We start from the raw sequence: 19,135 nt of genomic DNA on the forward strand, positions 1-19,135 counted from the left end.
CTCACCAATTTTATTTTTATTTTATTTATACACCTCAATCTACAATTTAGGCTACTTTCACACCTGCGTTAGGTGCGGATCCATCTGGTATCTGCACAGACGGATCCACACTGATAATGCAAACGCTGGTGTCCGTTCAGAACGGATGCGTCTGCATTATTCTGTCCAAAAAAAATCTAAGTCTAAGTGTAAGTCAAACGGATCCGTCCTGACTTACATTGAAAGTCAATGGGGGACGGATCCGTTTACAATTGCACCATATTGTGTCAATGAAAACGGATCCCTCCCCATTGACTTACATTGTAAGTCAGGACGGATCCGTTTGGCTCTGCATCGCCAGGCAAGCAGCGTTTTGGTGTCCGCCTCCAGAGCAGAATGGGGGTGGAACGCAGACAAACTGATGTATTCTGAACGGATCCTTATCCATTCAGAATGCATTGGGGCTGAACTGATCCGTTTTGGGCTGCTTGTGAGAGCCTTGAAACGGATCTCACAGGCGGACCCAGAAACGGCAGTGTGAAAGTAGCCTTAGTAAGCATTCTGTATTAACAATGCTATTATTTCATCTCCTAGCAACCATGCGTGAAAATCACACCGCATCCGCACTTGCTTGCGATTTTCACGCAGTCCCATTCATTTCTATGACGCCTGCGTTGCGTGAAAAACGCAGAATATTTTTTACGCAACGCACAAGTGATTAGTGAAAATCACCGCTCATGTGCACAGCCCCATTAAAGTGAATGGGTCGGGATTCAGTGCGGGTGCAATGCGTTCACCTCACGCATTGCACCCGCGCGGAATAGTCGCCCGTGTGAAAGGGGCCTAAGTCTTGCTATGTGGTCCTATGAGAACAGTGTACCCTCAGGACTTCACTGTCTCCAAAAATCCAAACCTGAAAAAACTCCACCTGCAAAAGAGTCACGTGTGACAGACAGGTGGACCAGGTGTTTGGTCCCACAACACAGCAACAGGGAATGACAATGATGAATACACCTGCTGACACCCATCTCCTGGAGCTGCCAAAAACTTTTCTAATTTGTAACATCCCCATAGTAACCGGATGTACGACCACGCCCCCCGGAGACATGCAACGCGGCCATGACAACGAATGCGGAACTGTACTGCGCATGCGTGCATTGGTGATGCTCTTTCCCAAACACTTAGTTCCCTTTTAGTTCAACCCAACAGTGTGGGCGGGGTCTCTACAACCTCTTCGGCCAATCACTGCTTTCCTGAAGCTGTGCTCCTCTCACCCTATTGGAGCATTGTCTTTAGTTCACCCGTGAGCTGTCACAGCAGGTTTGGCAGCGGCGGAGAAGGGAGAAAGACGGTGTGAGATCGGACAGGGCTAGGCCGAGGGGGCGATCATGGTGGGCTTTGGAGCCCCGCGGCGTACAGGCCGGCTGCCCCCCTTTGTGTTGGTGGCGTTGTTAGTGGTGATCGCCCTCCTGGCCTTTAACTACTGGAGTGTGTCCGCCCGCCAGGCCGCCTTGCAGGGGGATCTGGCGGCTCTGCAGGAGCAGGTTCAGCGCACGGAGGTAGCCCGGAGCCGGCTGGAGAAGCGCCATTCTGAGCTGATGGTGCAGTCGGAGGGCAACCGGCGGCAGCTGGAGCAACGGCTGGGCGAATTTCAGAACATAGGGGATCGACTGCAGGCCCGGGACCTGGAGGCCCAGCGCTGCGAGGCGGACAGGGTGAGTGTGGGGAGGCCGGGGCTGGCGGGGTGAGTGTGGGGAGGCCGGGGCTGGCGGGGTGAGTGTGGGGAGGCCGGGGCTGGCGGGGAGAGTGTGGGGAGGCCGGGGCTGGCGGGGTGAGTGTGGGGAGGCCGGGGCTGACGGGGTGAGTGTGAGGAGGCCAGGGTGGACAGGGCGAGCGTGGGGAGGCCGGGGCGAGCGCGGGGAGGCCGGGGCGGACGGGGCGAGCGCGGACGGGGCGAGCGCGGGGAGGCCGGGGCGAGCGCGGGGAGGCCGGGGCGGACGGGGCGAGCGCGGACGGGGCGAGCGCGGGGAGGCCGGGGCGAGCGCGGGGAGGCCGGGGCGAGCGCGGGGAGGCCGGGGCGGACGGGGCGAGCGCGGGGCGGCCGGGGCGAGCGCGGGGAGGCCGGGGCGAGCGCGGGGGAGGCCGGGGCGAGCGCGGGGAGGCCGGGGCGAGCGCGGGGGAGGCCGGGGCGAGCGCGGGGGAGGCCGGGGCGAATGTGAGGAGGCCGGGGGGCGAGTGCCGGGGCTGACAGGGCGAGTGTGGGGAGGCCGGGACAGCACCCTCACCAGGTCTTTGTGCTGATGACGACACCCCGTGCCACAGCCGGGTTATTGATGGGAGCTATGACATCAGAATCCACCTGTCTGACTGCTATGTGACCTCACTAACCTCTGGAGCTTTACATGAGATTTATCTATTATCCCCCTTATATGCAGTGGGCCGGTGGACTGTGACCCCAGCTTCTCACTCATCAGAAATTGCTAGAAGGGCGCCACTAGACAAAATGTTTTGTTGTCTTTTTATTTATTTTTTGTCAGCTCCCTTTTTTGTACCAGTTTCTGAGATGTCTTAGCTTTTTCGCCTTGGTGTGTTTTACCACCTGGCGTTTTCTCACGCTGCAGGAAAGTCCCAAACCCCCTTCCTCCCCCGTGATATCACTTCCTCTGTAAAGCGTATGGGGAAATACTTTGGTACACAGAACACTAGCGCACATTGTACCTGTGTTTTTGTTTTTGTTTTTTTAAAGCTACAAAAAAGCCAATGGAGGTGTAAGGGAGAAAACCATTGGCCCCAAAAAACGCACCTCAAGAGAGGGAAAACAAAATTGCTGCAAAAAACGCCTGTTTTGTCTTGTGTTCGCTATTTCCCATGTAACTGGAGCTAAAAAAATACACAAAACCCCTCAGACCGCCTGCGGCTCCCCTACATCATAGTGATATATGATCTACTCGGTTCCTATCTGATTGCGGCTCTCTTGTACCGTACTCACATCATGTGCTGACAGACCCGCGATCAGACCGGAACTGACTGTATCATAAATCACTATGATGGAGTCAGATCAGGGAAGCCGCTGTTGGTCCGAGAGATGACACGTGGATTGTGAGCGCCGTCATGTGTAGATTTTGCGTCAAGAATGGGATCAAATGCCCCAAAGGTTATGTGTGGGCTTGTGTTTCCCTGCTTAGTTCCTATGGGACCTGGTACCGTTCTTGGCTCTCACAAGGTAGAACTTGCAGGCACCAGTGAAAGAGGTTTTCCAGGGCTAGAATATTGATGACATATCCTCAAGATGGGCTCCGGTGAGCGCCGCAGTCTAGGCCATTTATTGGTCACCTGGCCTATGTGCAGCTCCGTCCCATTCAAGAGAATGGACTGCAATACTGAGCACAGCCACTATACAATCTGTGGCGCTGTGAGCAGGCCGCGGGGCTCACCAGAGCACAGCGGCCTCTTCAAACAGCTGATGGGCAGGGGTGCCGGGAGTTGGACCCCCGCCGATCAGATATCTGGCTGTGAGGAGAGGCCTCCTGTGTCTCAGTGCTCGACTCTAGGGATGAGCGAACTCGAACTGTATAGTTCGGGTTCGTACCGAATTTTGGGGTGTCCGTGACACGGACCCGAACCCGGACATTTTCGTAAAAGTCCGGGTTCGGGTTCGGTGTTCGTCGCTTTCTTGGCGCTTTTGTGACGCTTTCTTGGCGCTTTTTGAAAGGCTGCAAAGCAGCCAATCAACAAGCGTCATACTACTTGCCCCAAGAGGCCATCACAGCCATGCCTACTATTGGCATGGCTGTGATTGGCCAGAGCACCATGTGACCCAGCCTCTATTTAAGCTGGAGTCACATAGCGCCGCCCGTCACTCTGCTCTGATTAGCGTAGGGAGAGGTTGCGGCTGCGACAGTAGGGCGAGATTAGGCAGATTAACTCCTCCAAAGGACTTGATTAACTGATCGATCTGCAGCTGTGGATCATTGAGCTGCTGATCCTCAATTGCTCACTGTTTTTAGGCTGCCCAGACCGTTTGTCAGTCACATTTTTCTGGGGTGATCGGCGGCCATTTTGTGTCTTGTGGTGCGCCAGCACAAGCTGCGACCAAGTGCATTTAACCCTCAATGGTGTGGTTGTTTTTTGGCTAAAGCCTACATCAGGGTGAAGCTGTCACACCAAGTGCATTTAACCAGCAATAGTCTGTTCATTTTTTGGCCATATACAAAATCAGGGGCAAGCTGCGCCTGTCACCAAGTGCATTTAACCCTCAATGGTGTGGTTGTTTTTTGGCTAAAGCCTACATCAGGGTGAAGCTGTCACACCAAGTGCATTTAACCAGCAATAGTCTGTTCATTTTTTGGCCATATACAAAATCAGGGGCAAGCTGCGCCTGTCACCAAGTGCATTTAACCCTCAATGGTGTGGTTGTTTTTTGGCTAAAGCCTACATCAGGGTGAAGCTGTCACACCAAGTGCATTTAACCAGCAATAGTCTGTTCATTTTTTGGCCATATACAAAATCAGGGGCAAGCTGCGCCTGTCACCAAGTGCATTTAACCCTCAATGGTGTGGTTGTTTTTTGGCTAAAGCCTACATCAGGGTGAAGCTGTCACACCAAGTGCATTTAACCAGCAATAGTCTGTTCATTTTTTGGCCATATACAAAATCAGGGGCAAGCTGCGCCTGTCACCAAGTGCATTTAACCCTCAATGGTGTGGTTGTTTTCTGGCTAAAGCCTACATCAGGGTGAAGCTGTCACACCAAGTGCATTTAACCAGCAATAGTCTGTTTATTTTTTGGCCATATACTACATCAGGGGCAAGCTGCGCCCGTCACCAAGTGCATTTAACCCTCAGTAGTGTGGTTGGTCAAGCTGTGACACCAAGTGCATTTAACCAGCAATAGTCAGTTCATTTTTTGGCCATATACTACATCAGGGGCAAGCTGCGCCCGTCACCAAGTGCATTTAACCAGCAATAGTGTGGTTATTTTTTGGCCATATCCCAGTCTAATTCTGTCACTAAATCCATACCGGTCACCCAGCGCCTAAATACTAGGCCTCAAATTTATATCCCGCTAAATCTCTCGTTACCGCTGTCCTGTTGTAGCTGGGAAAGTTATTTAGTGTCCGTCAAAGCCCATTTTTTGTTCTGGGTTGAAGTACAATTCCCAATTTAGCAATTTCATAATTTAGTGGTTTCTGCTATATCAGAGCTATTTGAAATCTATCCCTAAAAGGGTATATAATATTCAAGGTGCACATTGGGTCATTCAGAATAACTTCACACACACCCGCTACTGTGTATTTTCAAGTCTAATTCTGTCACTAAACCCATACCTGTCACCCAGCGCCTAAATACTAGGCCTCAAATTTATATCCTGCTAAATCTCTCGTTACCGCTGTCCTGTTGTAGCTGGGAAAGTTATTTAGTGTCCGTCAAAGCACATTTTTTGTTCTGGGTTGAAGTACAATTCCCAATTTAGCAATTTCATAATTTAGTGGTTTCTGCTATATCAGAGCTATTTGAAATCTATCCCTAAAAGGGTATATAATATTCAAGGTGCACATTGGGTCATTCAGAATAACTTCACACACACCCGCTACTGTGTATTTCCAAGTCTAATTCTGTCACTAAACCCATACCTGTCACCCAGCGCCTAAATACTAGGCCTCAAATTTATATCCTGCTAAATCTCTCGTTACCGCTGTCCTGTTGTAGCTGGGAAAGTTATTTAGTGTCCGTCAAAGCACATTTTTTGTTCTGGGTTGAAATACAATTCCCAATTTAGCAATTTCATAATTTAGTGGTTTCTGCTATATCAGAGCTATTTGAAATCTATCCCTAAAAGGGTATATAATATTCAAGGTGCACATTGGGTCATTCAGAATAACTTCACACACACCCGCTACTGTGTATTTCCAAGTCTAATTCTGTCACTAAACCCATACCTGTCACCCAGCGCCTAAATACTAGGCCTCAAATTTATATCCTGCTAAATCTCTCGTTACCGCTGTACTGTTGTTGCTTGGAAAGATATTTAGTGTCCGTCAAAGCACATTTTTTGTTCTGGGTTGAAATACAATTCCCAATTTAGCAATTTCATAATTTAGTGGTTCCTGCTATATCAGAGCTATTTGAAATCTATCCCAAAAAGGGTATATAATATTCAAGGTGCACATAGGGTCATTCAGAATAACTTCACACACACGCTTCTGTGCATTTCCAAGTCTAATTCTGTCACTAAATCCATACCGGTCACCCAGCGCCTAAATACTAGGCCTCAAATTTATATCCCGCTGAATTTGAATACAATACATTGGGCCAAATAATATATTTGTTGTTGTGGTGAACCATAACAATGAGAAAAACATCTAGTAAGGGACGCGGACGTGGACATGGTCGTGGTGGTGTTAGTGGACCCTCTGGTGCTGGGAGAGGACGTGGCCGTTCTGCCACATCCACACGTCCTAGTGTACCAACTACCTCAGGTCCCAGTAGCCGCCAGAATTTACAGCGATATATGGTGGGGCCCAATGCCGTTCTAAGGATGGTAAGGCCTGAGCAGGTACAGGCATTAGTCAATTGGGTGGCCGACAGTGGATCCAGCACGTTCACATTATCTCCCACCCAGTCTTCTGCAGAAAGCGCACAGATGGCGCCTGAAAACCAACCCCATCAGTCTGTCACATCACCCCCATGCATACCAGGGAAACTGTCTCAGCCTCAAGTTATGCAGCAGTCTCTTATGCTGTTTGAAGACTCCGCTGGCAGGGTTTCCCAAGGGCATCCACCTAGCCCTTCCCCAGCGGTGAAAGACATAGAATGCACTGACGCACAACCACTTATGTTTCCTGATGATGAGGACATGGGAATACCACCTCAGCATGTCTCTGATGATGACGAAACACAGGTGCCAACTGCTGCGTCTTTCTGCAGTGTGCAGACTGAACAGGAGGTCAGGGATCAAGACTGGGTGGAAGACGATGCAGGGGACGATGAGGTCCTAGACCCCACATGGAATGAAGGTCGTGCCACTGACTTTCACAGTTCGGAGGAAGAGGCAGTGGTGAGACCGAGCCAACAGCGTAGCAAAAGAGGGAGCAGTGGGCAAAAGCAGAACACCCGCCGCCAAGAGACTCCGCCTGCTACTGACCGCCGCCATCTGGGACCGAGCACCCCAAAGGCAGCTTCAAGGAGTTCCCTGGCATGGCACTTCTTCAAACAATGTGCTGACGACAAGACCCGAGTGGTTTGCACGCTGTGCCATCAGAGCCTGAAGCGAGGCATTAACGTTCTGAACCTGAGCACAACCTGCATGACCAGGCACCTGCATGCAAAGCATGAACTGCAGTGGAGTAAACACCTTAAAACCAAGGAAGTCACTCAGGCTCCCCCTGCTACCTCTTCTGCTGCTGCCGCCTCGGCCTATTCTGCTGCTGCCGCCTCGGCCTCTTCCTCCGCCTCTGGAGGAACGTTGGCACCTGCCGCCCAGCAAACAGGGGATGTACCACCAACACCACCACCACCACCTCCGTCACCAAGCGTCTCAACCATGTCACACGCCAGCGTTCAGCTCTCCATCTCACAAACATTTGATAGAAAGCGTAAATTCCCACCTAGCCACCCTCGATCCCTGGCCCTGAATGCCAGCATTTCTAAACTACTGGCCTATGAAATGCTGTCATTTAGGCTGGTGGACACAGACAGCTTCAAACAGCTCATGTCGCTTGCTGTCCCACAGTATGTTGTTCCCAGCCGGCACTACTTCTCCAAGAGAGCCGTGCCTTCCCTGCACAACCAAGTATCCGATAAAATCAAGTGTGCACTGCGCAACGCCATCTGTAGCAAGGTCCACCTAACCACAGATACGTGGACCAGTAAGCACGGCCAGGGACGCTATATCTCCCTAACTGCACACTGGGTAAATGTAGTGGCAGCTGGGCCCCAGGCGGAGAGCTGTTTGGCGCACGTCCTTCCGCCGCCAAGGATCGCAGGGCAACATTCTTTGCCTCCTGTTGCCACCTCCTCCTTCTCGGCTTCCTCCTCCTCTTCTTCCACCTGCTCATCCAGTCAGCCACACACCTTCACCACCAACTTCAGCACAGCCCGGGGTAAACGTCAGCAGGCCATTCTGAAACTCATATGTTTGGGGGACAGGCCCCACACCGCACAGGAGTTGTGGCGGGGTATTGAACAACAGACCGACGAGTGGTTGCTGCCGGTGAGCCTCAAGCCCGGCCTGGTGGTGTGTGATAATGGGCGAAATCTCGTTGCAGCTCTGGGACTAGCCAATTTGACGCACATCCCTTGCTTGGCGCATGTGCTGAATTTGGTGGTGCAGAAGTTCATTCACAACTACCCCGACATGTCAGAGCTGCTGCATAAAGTGCGGGCCGTCTGTTCGCGCTTCCGGCGTTCACATCCTGCCGCTGCTCGCCTGTCTGCGCTACAGCGTAACTTCGGCCTTCCCGCTCACCGCCTCATATGCGACGTGCCCACCAGGTGGAACTCCACCTTGCACATGCTGGACAGACTGTGCGAGCAGCAGCAGGCCATAGTGGAGTTTCAGCTGCAGCACGCACGGGTCAGTCGCACTACAGAACAGCACCACTTCACCACCAATGACTGGGCCTCCATGCGAGACCTGTGTGCCCTGTTGCGCTGTTTCGAGTACTCCACCAACATGGCCAGTGGCGATGACACCGTTATCAGCGTTACAATACCACTTCTATGTCTCCTTGAGAAAACACTTAGGGCGATGATGGAAGAGGAGGTGGCCCAGGAGGAGGAGGAGGAGGAGGAGGAAGAGGGGTCATTTTTAGCACTTTCAGGCCAGTCTCTTCGAAGTGACTCAGAGGGAGGTTTTTGGCAACAGCAGAGGCCAGGTACAAATGTGGCCAGCCAGGGCCCACTACTGGAGGACGAGGAGGACGAGGATGAGGAGGAGGTGGAGGAGGATGAGGATGAAGCATGGTCACAGCGGGGTGGCACCCAACGCAGCTCGGGTCCATCACTGGTGCGTGGCTGGGGGGAAAGGCAGGACGATGACGATACGCCTCCCACAGAGGACAGCTTGTCCTTACCCCTGGGCAGCCTGGCACACATGAGCGACTACATGCTGCAGTGCCTGCGCAACGACAGCAGAGTTGCCCACATTTTAACCTGTGCGGACTACTGGGTTGCCACCCTGCTGGATCCACGCTACAAAGACAATGTGCCCACCTTACTTCCTGCACTGGAGCGTGATAGGAAGATGCGCGAGTACAAGCGCACGTTGGTAGACGCGCTACTGAGAGCATTCCCAAATGTCACAGGGGAACAAGTGGAAGCCCAAGGCCAAGGCAGAGGAGGAGCAAGAGGTCGCCAAGGCAGCTGTGTCACGGCCAGCTCCTCTGAGGGCAGGGTTAGCATGGCAGAGATGTGGAAAACTTTTGTCAACACGCCACAGCTAACTGCACCACCACCTGATACGCAACGTGTTAGCAGGAGGCAACATTTCACTAACATGGTGGAACAGTACGTGTGCACACCCCTCCACGTACTGACTGATGGTTCGGCCCCATTCAACTTCTGGGTCTCTAAATTGTCCACGTGGCCAGAGCTAGCCTTTTATGCCTTGGAGGTGCTGGCCTGCCCGGCAGCCAGCGTTTTGTCTGAACGTGTATTCAGCACGGCAGGGGGCGTCATTACAGACAAACGCAGCCGCCTGTCTACAGCCAATGTGGACAAGCTGACGTTCATAAAAATGAACCAGGCATGGATCCCACAGGACCTGTCCGTCCCTTGTCCAGATTAGACATTAACTACCTCCCCATAACCATATATTATTGGACTCCAGGGCACTTCCTCATTCAATCCTATTTTTATTTTCATTTTACCATTATATTGCAAGGCTACCCAAAGTTGAATGAACCTCTCCTCTGCCTGTGTGCTAGGCCTAAATATATGCCAATGGATTGTTGCAGTGGTGGCTGACGTGAAGCCTCATTCTCTGCTATGACATGCAGACTGATTCTCTGGTGACATGAAGCCAGATCCTCTGTTACGGGACCTCTCTCCTCTGCCTGGGTGCTGGGCCTAAATTTATGAAAATGGACTGTTGCAGTGGTGGGTGACGTGAAGCCTCATTCTCTGCTATGACATGCAGACTAATTCTCTGCTGACATGAAGCCAGATCGTCTGTTACGGGACCTCTCTCCTCTGCCTGGGTGCTGGGCCTAAATTTATGAAAATGGACTCTTACAGTGGTGGGTGACGTGAAGCCTGATTCTCTGCTATGACATGAAGACTGATTCTCTGCTGACATGAAGCCAGATCCTCTGTTACGGGACCTCTCTCCTCTGCCTGGGTGCTGGGCCTAAATATCTGACAATGGACTGTTGCATTGGTGGCTGACGTGAAGCCTGATTCTCTGCTATGATATGAAGACTGATTCTCTGCTGACATGAAGCCAGATTGTCTGTTACGGGACCTCTCTCCTCTGCCTGTGTGCTAGGCCTAAATATATGCCAATGGATTGTTGCAGTGGTGGCTGACGTGAAGCCTGATTCTCTGCTATGACATGCAGACTGATTCTCTGGTGACATGAAGCCAGATCCTCTGTTACGGGACCTCTCTCCTCTGCCTGGGTGCTGGGCCTAAATTTATGAAAATGGACTGTTGCAGTGGTGGGTGACGTGAAGCCTGATTCTCTGCTATGACATGCAGACTGATTCTCTGGTGACATGAAGCCAGATCCTCTGTTACGGGACCTCTCTCCTCTGCCTGGGTGCTGGGCCTAAATTTATGAAAATGGACTGTTGCAGTGGTGGGTGACGTGAAGCCTCATTCTCTGCTATGACATGAAGACTGATTCTCTGCTGACATGAAGCCAGATTGTCTGTTACGGGACCTCTCTCCTCTGCCTGGGTGCCGGGGCCTAAATATCTGAGAATGGACTGTTCCAGTGGTGGGTGACGGGAAGCCAGATTCTCTGCTATGGAACCTCTCTCCAATTGATTTTGGTTAATTTTTATTTATTTAATTTTTATTTTAATTAATTTCCCTATCCACATTTGTTTGCAGGGGATTTACCTACATGTTGCTGCCTTTTGCAGCCCTCTAGCCCTTTCCTGGGCTGTTTTACAGCCGTTTTAGTGCCGAAAAGTTCGGGTCCCCATTGACTTCAATGGGGTTCGGGTTCGGATCGGGTTCGGATCCCGAACCCGAACATTTCCGGGATGTTCGGCCGAACTTCTCGAACCCGAACATCCAGGTGTTCGCTCAACTCTACTCGACTCTCATTATCTCGCCGACAAACGGGCAAAAAATATTTTAGGTGAAAACCCCTTTATTAGGGGGAGGCCCGTGTCGATGAATGCAGTTTCCTCTATTCATTCTATGAAAACCTATCCGCCATCCGCAGGTCAAGTATCTAATTGCTGGGGCCCTCTCTGATCAGGAGTATAGGGGTCCCATGCCTACTTCTGCATGGAGCTGCCGCCCTGTTCACACTGGGACTGCCAGAGATGGCTGACACGTTTCTCCGTTTTATGCCTTTAAAGCAGGGGGTGCACAACCTTTTCTGGTTGGGGGCCACATCAGACTGAACGAATCCCAAGGGCCAAAAATAAAAGTAAAAGGGCTTCTGTCAGCCCCCTAAAGTCATATATTATTATTTTTGGCTACTTTAAAGGGCTTCTGTCAGCCCACTAAACCGTTTTTTTTGGGGGGGTTAATAATAATCCCTACACTGCGAGCTCCCTATACATAAGCTAAATATTCATTTTTGTTCAATAGATTTTGTTAAAAAGCAATTTTTATAATATGTAAATTACCTTGCTACCAGCAACTAGGGCGGCTACTTGCTGGCAGCAGCCGCATCCTCCTCTCATAATGACGCCCCCTCCGCTGTGTGAGTGACAGGGCCAGCGAACGCGCTCGTTCTCTGCTGGCCCTGTTTACATTCAAAATATCGCGCCTGCGCCGTACCTGTCTTTAATCGGCGCAGGCACACTGAGAGGCGGCCCTCTGTCGGCCGCTCCATCCTCAATGCGCCTGCGCCGATGACGTCCTACCTGCTGGTAGCAAGGTAATTTACATATTATAACAATTGCTTTTTAACAAAATCTACTGAACAAAAATGAATATTTAGCTTATGTATAGGGAGCTCGCAGTGTAGGGATTATTATTAACCCCAAAAATAAAAAACGGTTTAGTGGGCTGACAGAAGCCCTTTAAAATCCTTATACTGCGATATATCACTATATAATGCTATTACTCATTTTCGTTCAGTAGTTTCTTAAAAAAACGGACTTTTATATTATGTAAATTACCTCTCTAGCAGCAGGTAGGGCGGTTACTTGCTGGTAGCAGCCGCATCCGCATCCTGCTTTCATAAAGACGCCCCCTACTCATGTTGATTGACCGGGCCAGCGAACGCGCTCGTCCTCTGGCTGGCCCTGTCTGCATTCAAAATTTCGCACCTGCGCCGTACTGGTCTTCAGTCGGGGCAGGCGCACTGAGAGGAGGACGCTTGCTCGCTGCTCCTTCCTCAGTGCGCTTGCGCCGGGTGTAGATGTGACGTCATCGGCACAGGAGCATTGATGATGGAGCGGCCGAGCGAGCGGCCTCCTCTCAGTGCGCCTGCACCGACTGAAGACAGGTGCGGCGCAGGTGCGAAATTTTTAACGCAGACAGGGCCAGCCAGAGGACTAGCGCGTTCCCTGGCCCGGTCAATCAACATGAGGAGGGGGCGTCTTTATGAAAGGAGGATGCGGCTGCTACCAGCAAGTAACCGCCATGCCTGCTGGTAGAGAGGTAATTTACATAATATAAAAGTCCGTTTTTTGAAGAAACTGCTGAACGAAAATGAGTAATAGCATTATATAGTGATATATCGCAGTAGTAGCCAAAATAAAAAATGACTTTAGGGGGGTGACAGAAGCCCTTTAAAGAGGTGTTACCAGCTGACATACTGTATTTATGGCGTGTTGTACACACAGTATATATCATAATTGTCTGGTTACACCTCCAGGATTCCCATCTAATGGGAGAATACATGTGAGCAGGTTGGGGGCCGCACAGAATGATATCGAGGGCTGCATGTGGCCCCCAGGTCGCAGGGTGTGCACCCCCGCTTTAAAGGAAACCTGCCATCAGTTTCTTGCTACCCTAACCACAGGCAAAATGAAATGGCGATTGTATTCCTCTTTTAAAGGGGTCTTCCAGGCTCCTGATATCGATGATAGGTCATTAATATCCAATCAGTGAGGGTCCGACACCCCGCATCGATCAGCTGATCCCTGCCGCCTCCGATGCTGGAACAGAACAGGAAGCACAGCTCCGCTCGCAGTGTAGTGGCCGTGCCGAGTACTGCAGCTCAGCTCCCATTGAAGTGAATGTAACTCCGTACGACCTCTACACTGTGAGCGGAGCTGTGCTTCCTGCTCCACTCACAGCGCTAGTTCCAGCATCAGACGCTGCAGCTGATCATGGGGGTGCGGGGTGTCGGACCCTCCTGAGGATAGGTCATCAATATCAGAAGCCTGGTAAACAACCCCTTTAAATATAACTACATTGTGCTGATGGGGCGGCTTTCTCTGTCTTCTCACCACCCCGCTGAGGCTACTTTCACACTTGAGTTTTGGTTTCCATAATGGTTCCGTTTGATTTAAATCATCAGGACGCATCCGTTCTGTTAGGGTGCAGTTGTATTAAATCGAAAAGGAACAAACCGGATCTGTCACTAAAAACAATGTAAGTCAGTGGGTGACAGATCCGTTTTCTTTATATGAGAATCTGTATTAAAAAATAAACTGACCCGGCACCAATGTTTTTTTTTTTTTGTGACTGATCCGGTTTTGATGATCGGTCACAAAACAGAATGCTACCTGAACAGAGCGTACCCCATTCACAATACATTGGTCCTTAACGGAACTGTTTTCGCCCGGTTTTGAGATCCTCTGCCAGATCTCAGAACCAGAATGCCAAAACGCTGATGTGACAGTAGCCTCAACTTGATTGATGTCTCTGCCTGTTTGTGTATCGGCGGAGATCTGTCAGTCTACTGAGCTTGCTGAGGAGGAGGAGGAGGAGGAGGAGGGATCCACCGTGGACACTTCACTTTTTCCATTTTTCCTCCTTCCAGTAGATGTCTAATTGTGTCTTCAGGTTCCCAGGAGGGAGGTAAAGCGGTGATAATAGGTTATTACACTGCAGTTAGTTTCTCTCCTGCCCTAATTGACTAATAACAGTGAATTATAGATCGTATGTAACTGCCCCGCCCAGGGAGATGAGATTTATTTTCCTTTTATACCAACTTTAGAATAAGAATGTACTTTCACACTAGCGTTATTCTTTTCCGGTACTGAGTTCCGTCCTAGGGGCTCAATACCGGAAAAGAACTGATCAGTTTTATCCTAATGCATTCTGAATGGAGAGCAATCCGTTCAGGACGCATCAGGATGTCTTCAGTTCAGTCTTTTTGACTTTTCAGGACGGAGAAAATACCGCAGCATGCTACGGTTTTATCTCCGTCCAAAATTCCGGAACACATGCTGGATCTGTCTTTTTTTTAAAAAAATTTCCCATTGACATGCATTAATGCCAGATCTGGCCCCGAGTGTTCCGGCAAAACGCATCCGGCATTGCAGTCTGCGCATGCTCAGACCGAAAAAAATAAATTGAAAAAAAATAAATGCCGGATCCGTTTTTTTGGGATTACACCGGAGAGACGGATCCGGCATTTCAATGCATTTGTCAGATGGATCAGGATCCGGATCTGTCTGACAAATCCCATCAGTTTGCATCCGTATTGCCAGATCCTGCCGGAATCCTCTGCCACGAGTGTGAAACTACCCTTAGGCCCCTTTTCACACGGGCGGGTTTTCCGCGCGGGTACAATGTGTGAGTTGAACGCATTGCACCCACACTGAATCCGGACCCATTCACTTCTATGGGGCTGTGCAGATGAGCGGTGATTTTCACGCATCACTTGTGCGTTGCGTGAAAATCGCAGCATGCTCTATTGTGTGCGTTTTTCACGTTGAAAAAGGCCCCATAGAAGTGATGCGGTGCGATTTTCACGCATGGTTGCTAGGAAATGATCGGGATGGGGACCCGATCATTATTATTTTCCCTTTATAATATGGTTATAAGGGAAAATAATAGCATTCTGAATACAGAATGCATAGTACAATAGGGCTGGAGGGGTTAAAAAAAAAATTCAAAACTTTTTACTCACCTCAATCCACTTGTTCGCGCAGCCGTCATCTCTTCTGTCTTCATCTGTGAGGAATAGGACCTTTGATGACGTCACTCCGCTCATCACATGGTCCGTCACATGATCCATCACCATGCTACCAGATGTAGCAAACGTTAAATTGACCCTTAAAGGGGTTTTCTGGGAGTACAGTATTAATGACGTATCCTTAAAAGGGGTCTTCCAACATTTTTATACTGATGACCTATCCTCAGGATAGGTCATCAGTATCTGATCGGTGAGGGTCCGACACCCGGGACCCCTGATGTTCAGCTGTTTGAGAAGGCAGCGGCGCTCCTGTGAGCACCACAGCCTTCTCACTGCTTCCCCTAGGCCAGTGACATCATGTTCATTGTTCACATGGCCTAGGAATGAATGGGGCTGAGCCGCTATACAATGTACGGCGCTGTGCTTGGTGAGCCGCGAGAAGACCGCGGTGCTCACGGGAGCGCCAGTGCCTTCTAAAAACAGCTGATCGGCCGGGGTCCCTGGTGTCTGATACCTACTGATGACCTATCCTGAAGATATGTCATTTAATATCTGATCCATGTGGGGCCGACACCCAGCATCACCCAACTGTTTGAAGAAGCCATGGAGCTCAGGTGAGGATAAGTCATCAATATTCTGCTCCTGGAAAAACCCGTAAGTTGCGAACAAAAGCCGTGGACAAAGTCACTTGCTGTATGTGTCGAGAGTCAAGTTACTGTTTGCTGCTTCTGTACCATTCTTACCCAGAGCTGGAATCACAATTCTGTAGAGGTAGATTCCAGTAGCCACAAAAAAAAAAGCGTAAATAGCTGCAAAAGGTGGAGCAATTTGGCGTAAATAGGTTAAGCAAAATTATGTGCACTTAGCTCACCGTGACGGAAAAGAGGTGTGGTGTCATGGGGAAAGGGGCAGGGCCTAATATGCAACATTTTGCACTAAAATTGCACCACTATTGTGACGTCAAATTCTGTCTCGAAGTAAGTTGAGCAATAGTTGGTATAGAGTCAGAGAAAAGTGTCTCTCCCTGAGAATCACAAAAAATCCAACCCTGCTGGGGTGGCAGTCGCTGCAAACGTGCAAATCGCACCGTGATTCATTTCTACGGATGCCCTGCTGCCCTGCATCCTTGGGCGTGACGGGTGCTCTGTGACCAAGATCGCCGGGTAGCCGAACCATAATACACAAGACGTATTGTTAACTTGTACACCTTTTAATTATACAGGGTGAGTCAAAAGTCCCAGGACACCCTTTTATTTCAGAAACGAAAAATGAAATCTCTGAATACCCCAGCAAGTAATGGGTGAGGGGGGCCATCTTTTAGGAACATGGTTGCCATTTTGGATCAAGGGAAATTTTTTCAAATGGGAAGGGAGTCATGTAGCATATTGAAGAAGATCAGCATTTTCTCAGAAATCGATTGCAGCAATCAGATTTGCCGTATGTCTTGTGGTTTGAAAGTTATCAACACAAAAAGTAACAACAACCGGGAACGTTCCCTGTGCAGGGGTGTGGAAGGAAATGTAAAAATAGACTACTTGTCGAAGGACTAAAGCGGGCGCTCGATCTACTTGTCCTGATACCAAAAATAATTTTAAATCAAAACTATATTTCAGTGCACCGCCACGCTTGCGTTCCAGTCTTTGTGGTGTGAAATGACTCTAAGTTTTTATTCCTCGTTCACACCAGATGATTCTGTCCAGAATGCACTACATCGTGGCCCGCTCACTATGTTGTGGGGCAGGAGGGGGAGTGACGATCCATTGGAGTGAATCGCACCGTAGCCACAGCCGCAGGCGATCGGATGCACGGGATCGCAAGACACAATTATGCCTGAGGTCCGGTCAAAATGCTGCTTGCAGCATTTTGTTTGGACTGGACCGCAGGCATAATGTGCTTGCGATCCTGTGCAGCCGATCGCATGGTTATGGTGCCAATTACTTCAACAGACCACTGCGCCGCCTCCTGCCCCACAACATAGTTAGCCGGCCGCAACGCGGTGCAGTGCATTCTGGACAGAATCGGGCCGGAACGCACTGCCTGGTGTGAACAAGGCCTTAATTTGATCACAGCTCCCTGTCAGAGGTCGTGTGCCGGGAATGTTACTACAATGTTTGCATTGGTGGGCAGTGCGCCCCCTCCTCGGTATTTAAAATCATTGGTGGGCAGTGCGCAGTTACAATGCGCTGTGGCCGCCCGGCGCTCCTTCTTGTAACTCACAGGTCTGTGCGGCGCATTTCTTATGCTTATAGCAATGCGCCGCACAGACCTGTGAGTTACAAGAAGGAGCGCCGGGCGGCCACAGCGCATGTAAGTATAATGCTGCTGAGTAACTGACCATGGCAGACAGGACTTCAGTAGCGTCCTGGCTACCATGGTAACCGATCGGAGCCCCAGCAGTGCTGCCACCAGTGATGGAGGGCACACTGCCCACCAATGATTTTAATACCGGAGAGGGTGGGGGGAGGGCACACTGCCCAGCAATGATTTTAATACCGGGGATGGCGCGCTGCCCACCAATGCAAACATTGTAGAAATATTCCCGGAACCCGACCTCTGACAGGGAGCTGCCGTCCGCGCAATTAACCCCTCAGGTGCCGCAGATGGCAGCGCCCTGTCAGAGGTGCGTCCCCATCACCATGGGAACACCTCGGGTTTAGAATTTACCATCAGATTGGAGTTTTCTCCAATCCGATGGTATATTTTACCTTCAAGCGTCCCCATCACCATGGGAACGCCTCCCCACGCCCAGCTCGTCGCCGGTCCACTGCTCCGGTAAACAAAGCCATCTTAGCCCTGCTACTTGCCCACAGCAGGGCTAAGCTACTGAACAAACTACCTGCCCGGCACCTGGAACTGCATGTCCCGGGCGTCGGGCGATACGATTTCCACACCCCTGCTGTAATGCACAGCTATTTGACATGTTCACTGTGTTCTCCATGGTGCTGAACACAGAACATTTCACTTTGGGCTTGTTCACACGACCATATGGCTTTTTCAGTGTTTTGCGGGCCGTTTTTTACGGATCCGATTTTTGTTTCAGTAGTGTTTCTAGTTCCATTCCATTTTTTTCCGTATGGCGCATACAGTAATTACATAGAAAAAATTGGGCTGGGCATAACATTTTCTATAGATGGTTCAGCAAAAACGGAACGGATAGGGGTACATTCCGTATGTGTTTTTTTTGCGGACCCATTGACTTGAATGGAGCCACGGAGTGATTTGTGGGCAATAATAGAACATGTTCTATCTTTGAACAGAAAAATTGGAAATGGAATGCATACAGAGTACATTCCGTTTTTTTTTTTTTTTTTTTTCCCGGAACCATTGAAACTAATGGTTCCGTATGCGGACCGTATACAGAACTAAAAAAATGGCCCATATACGGGATGCAAAAAACGTTCGTGTGAATGAGCCCTTTCTGTGCTGATTACTTTTGAAATATTACAAATCTGATTGCTGCAATTGATTTCTGGTTTTCTTTGATATGCTACATGACCGTCTTCGCATTGAAAAAATTTGCCCGTCATCCAATATGGCGGCCTTGAATATGGAGGCCATGTTCCGGACTCTTCTCAGGTAGATTTGACTTTACTTACTTTTAGCTCATGAGTGACACACCGCTGCAATCAGCATTTCTGTTACTATTTTATGCTGCCCTCAGTGAGGTCAGCATAAAGTTGATGACGGGTTCCCTTTAAACTAGGTACACACACTGCCCGAGAATGTGCCCAATTTAAAAAGAGACTCGGCTCCTCATAAATTAGGCTCATGCTGTGGCAGCGCAGCAGCTATTAAAGACTGATGTAAAACACCAGTCTTTGATAAATGCCCCATAAGGAGTTTTACAAACAAGGTCTGTGCAGCCTGAACCGTCTGGTGATACTCGGAGATCTGAGTTCAGGAGCTTAAATACTCTGACTTCAGTTTATTCTTTTCAC

At 50.0% G+C, this 19,135-nt stretch overlaps 1 protein-coding gene across 3 annotated transcripts in view; it reads left to right on the forward strand.

Moving 5' to 3' along the window:
* Positions 1-1,280: 1,280 nt before the first annotated feature.
* Positions 1,281-19,135, forward strand: part of GOLM2 (golgi membrane protein 2) — a 64,886-nt gene continuing 47,031 nt past the window's right edge. For 2 of the 3 annotated variants that reach the window (XM_044279338.1, XM_044279339.1), the window contains exon 1: positions 1,281-1,694. In XM_044279338.1, the coding sequence (XP_044135273.1) occupies positions 1,368-1,694 (327 nt within the window). In that variant the 5' untranslated portion in view covers positions 1,281-1,367. The remainder of the gene's footprint in view (positions 1,695-19,135) is intronic. The other variant, XM_044279340.1, reaches the window with a different exon arrangement.

This window comes from Bufo gargarizans, chromosome 2 (assembly GCF_014858855.1).
Source record: "Bufo gargarizans isolate SCDJY-AF-19 chromosome 2, ASM1485885v1, whole genome shotgun sequence".
Classification (NCBI taxonomy): Eukaryota; Metazoa; Chordata; class Amphibia; order Anura; family Bufonidae; genus Bufo; species Bufo gargarizans.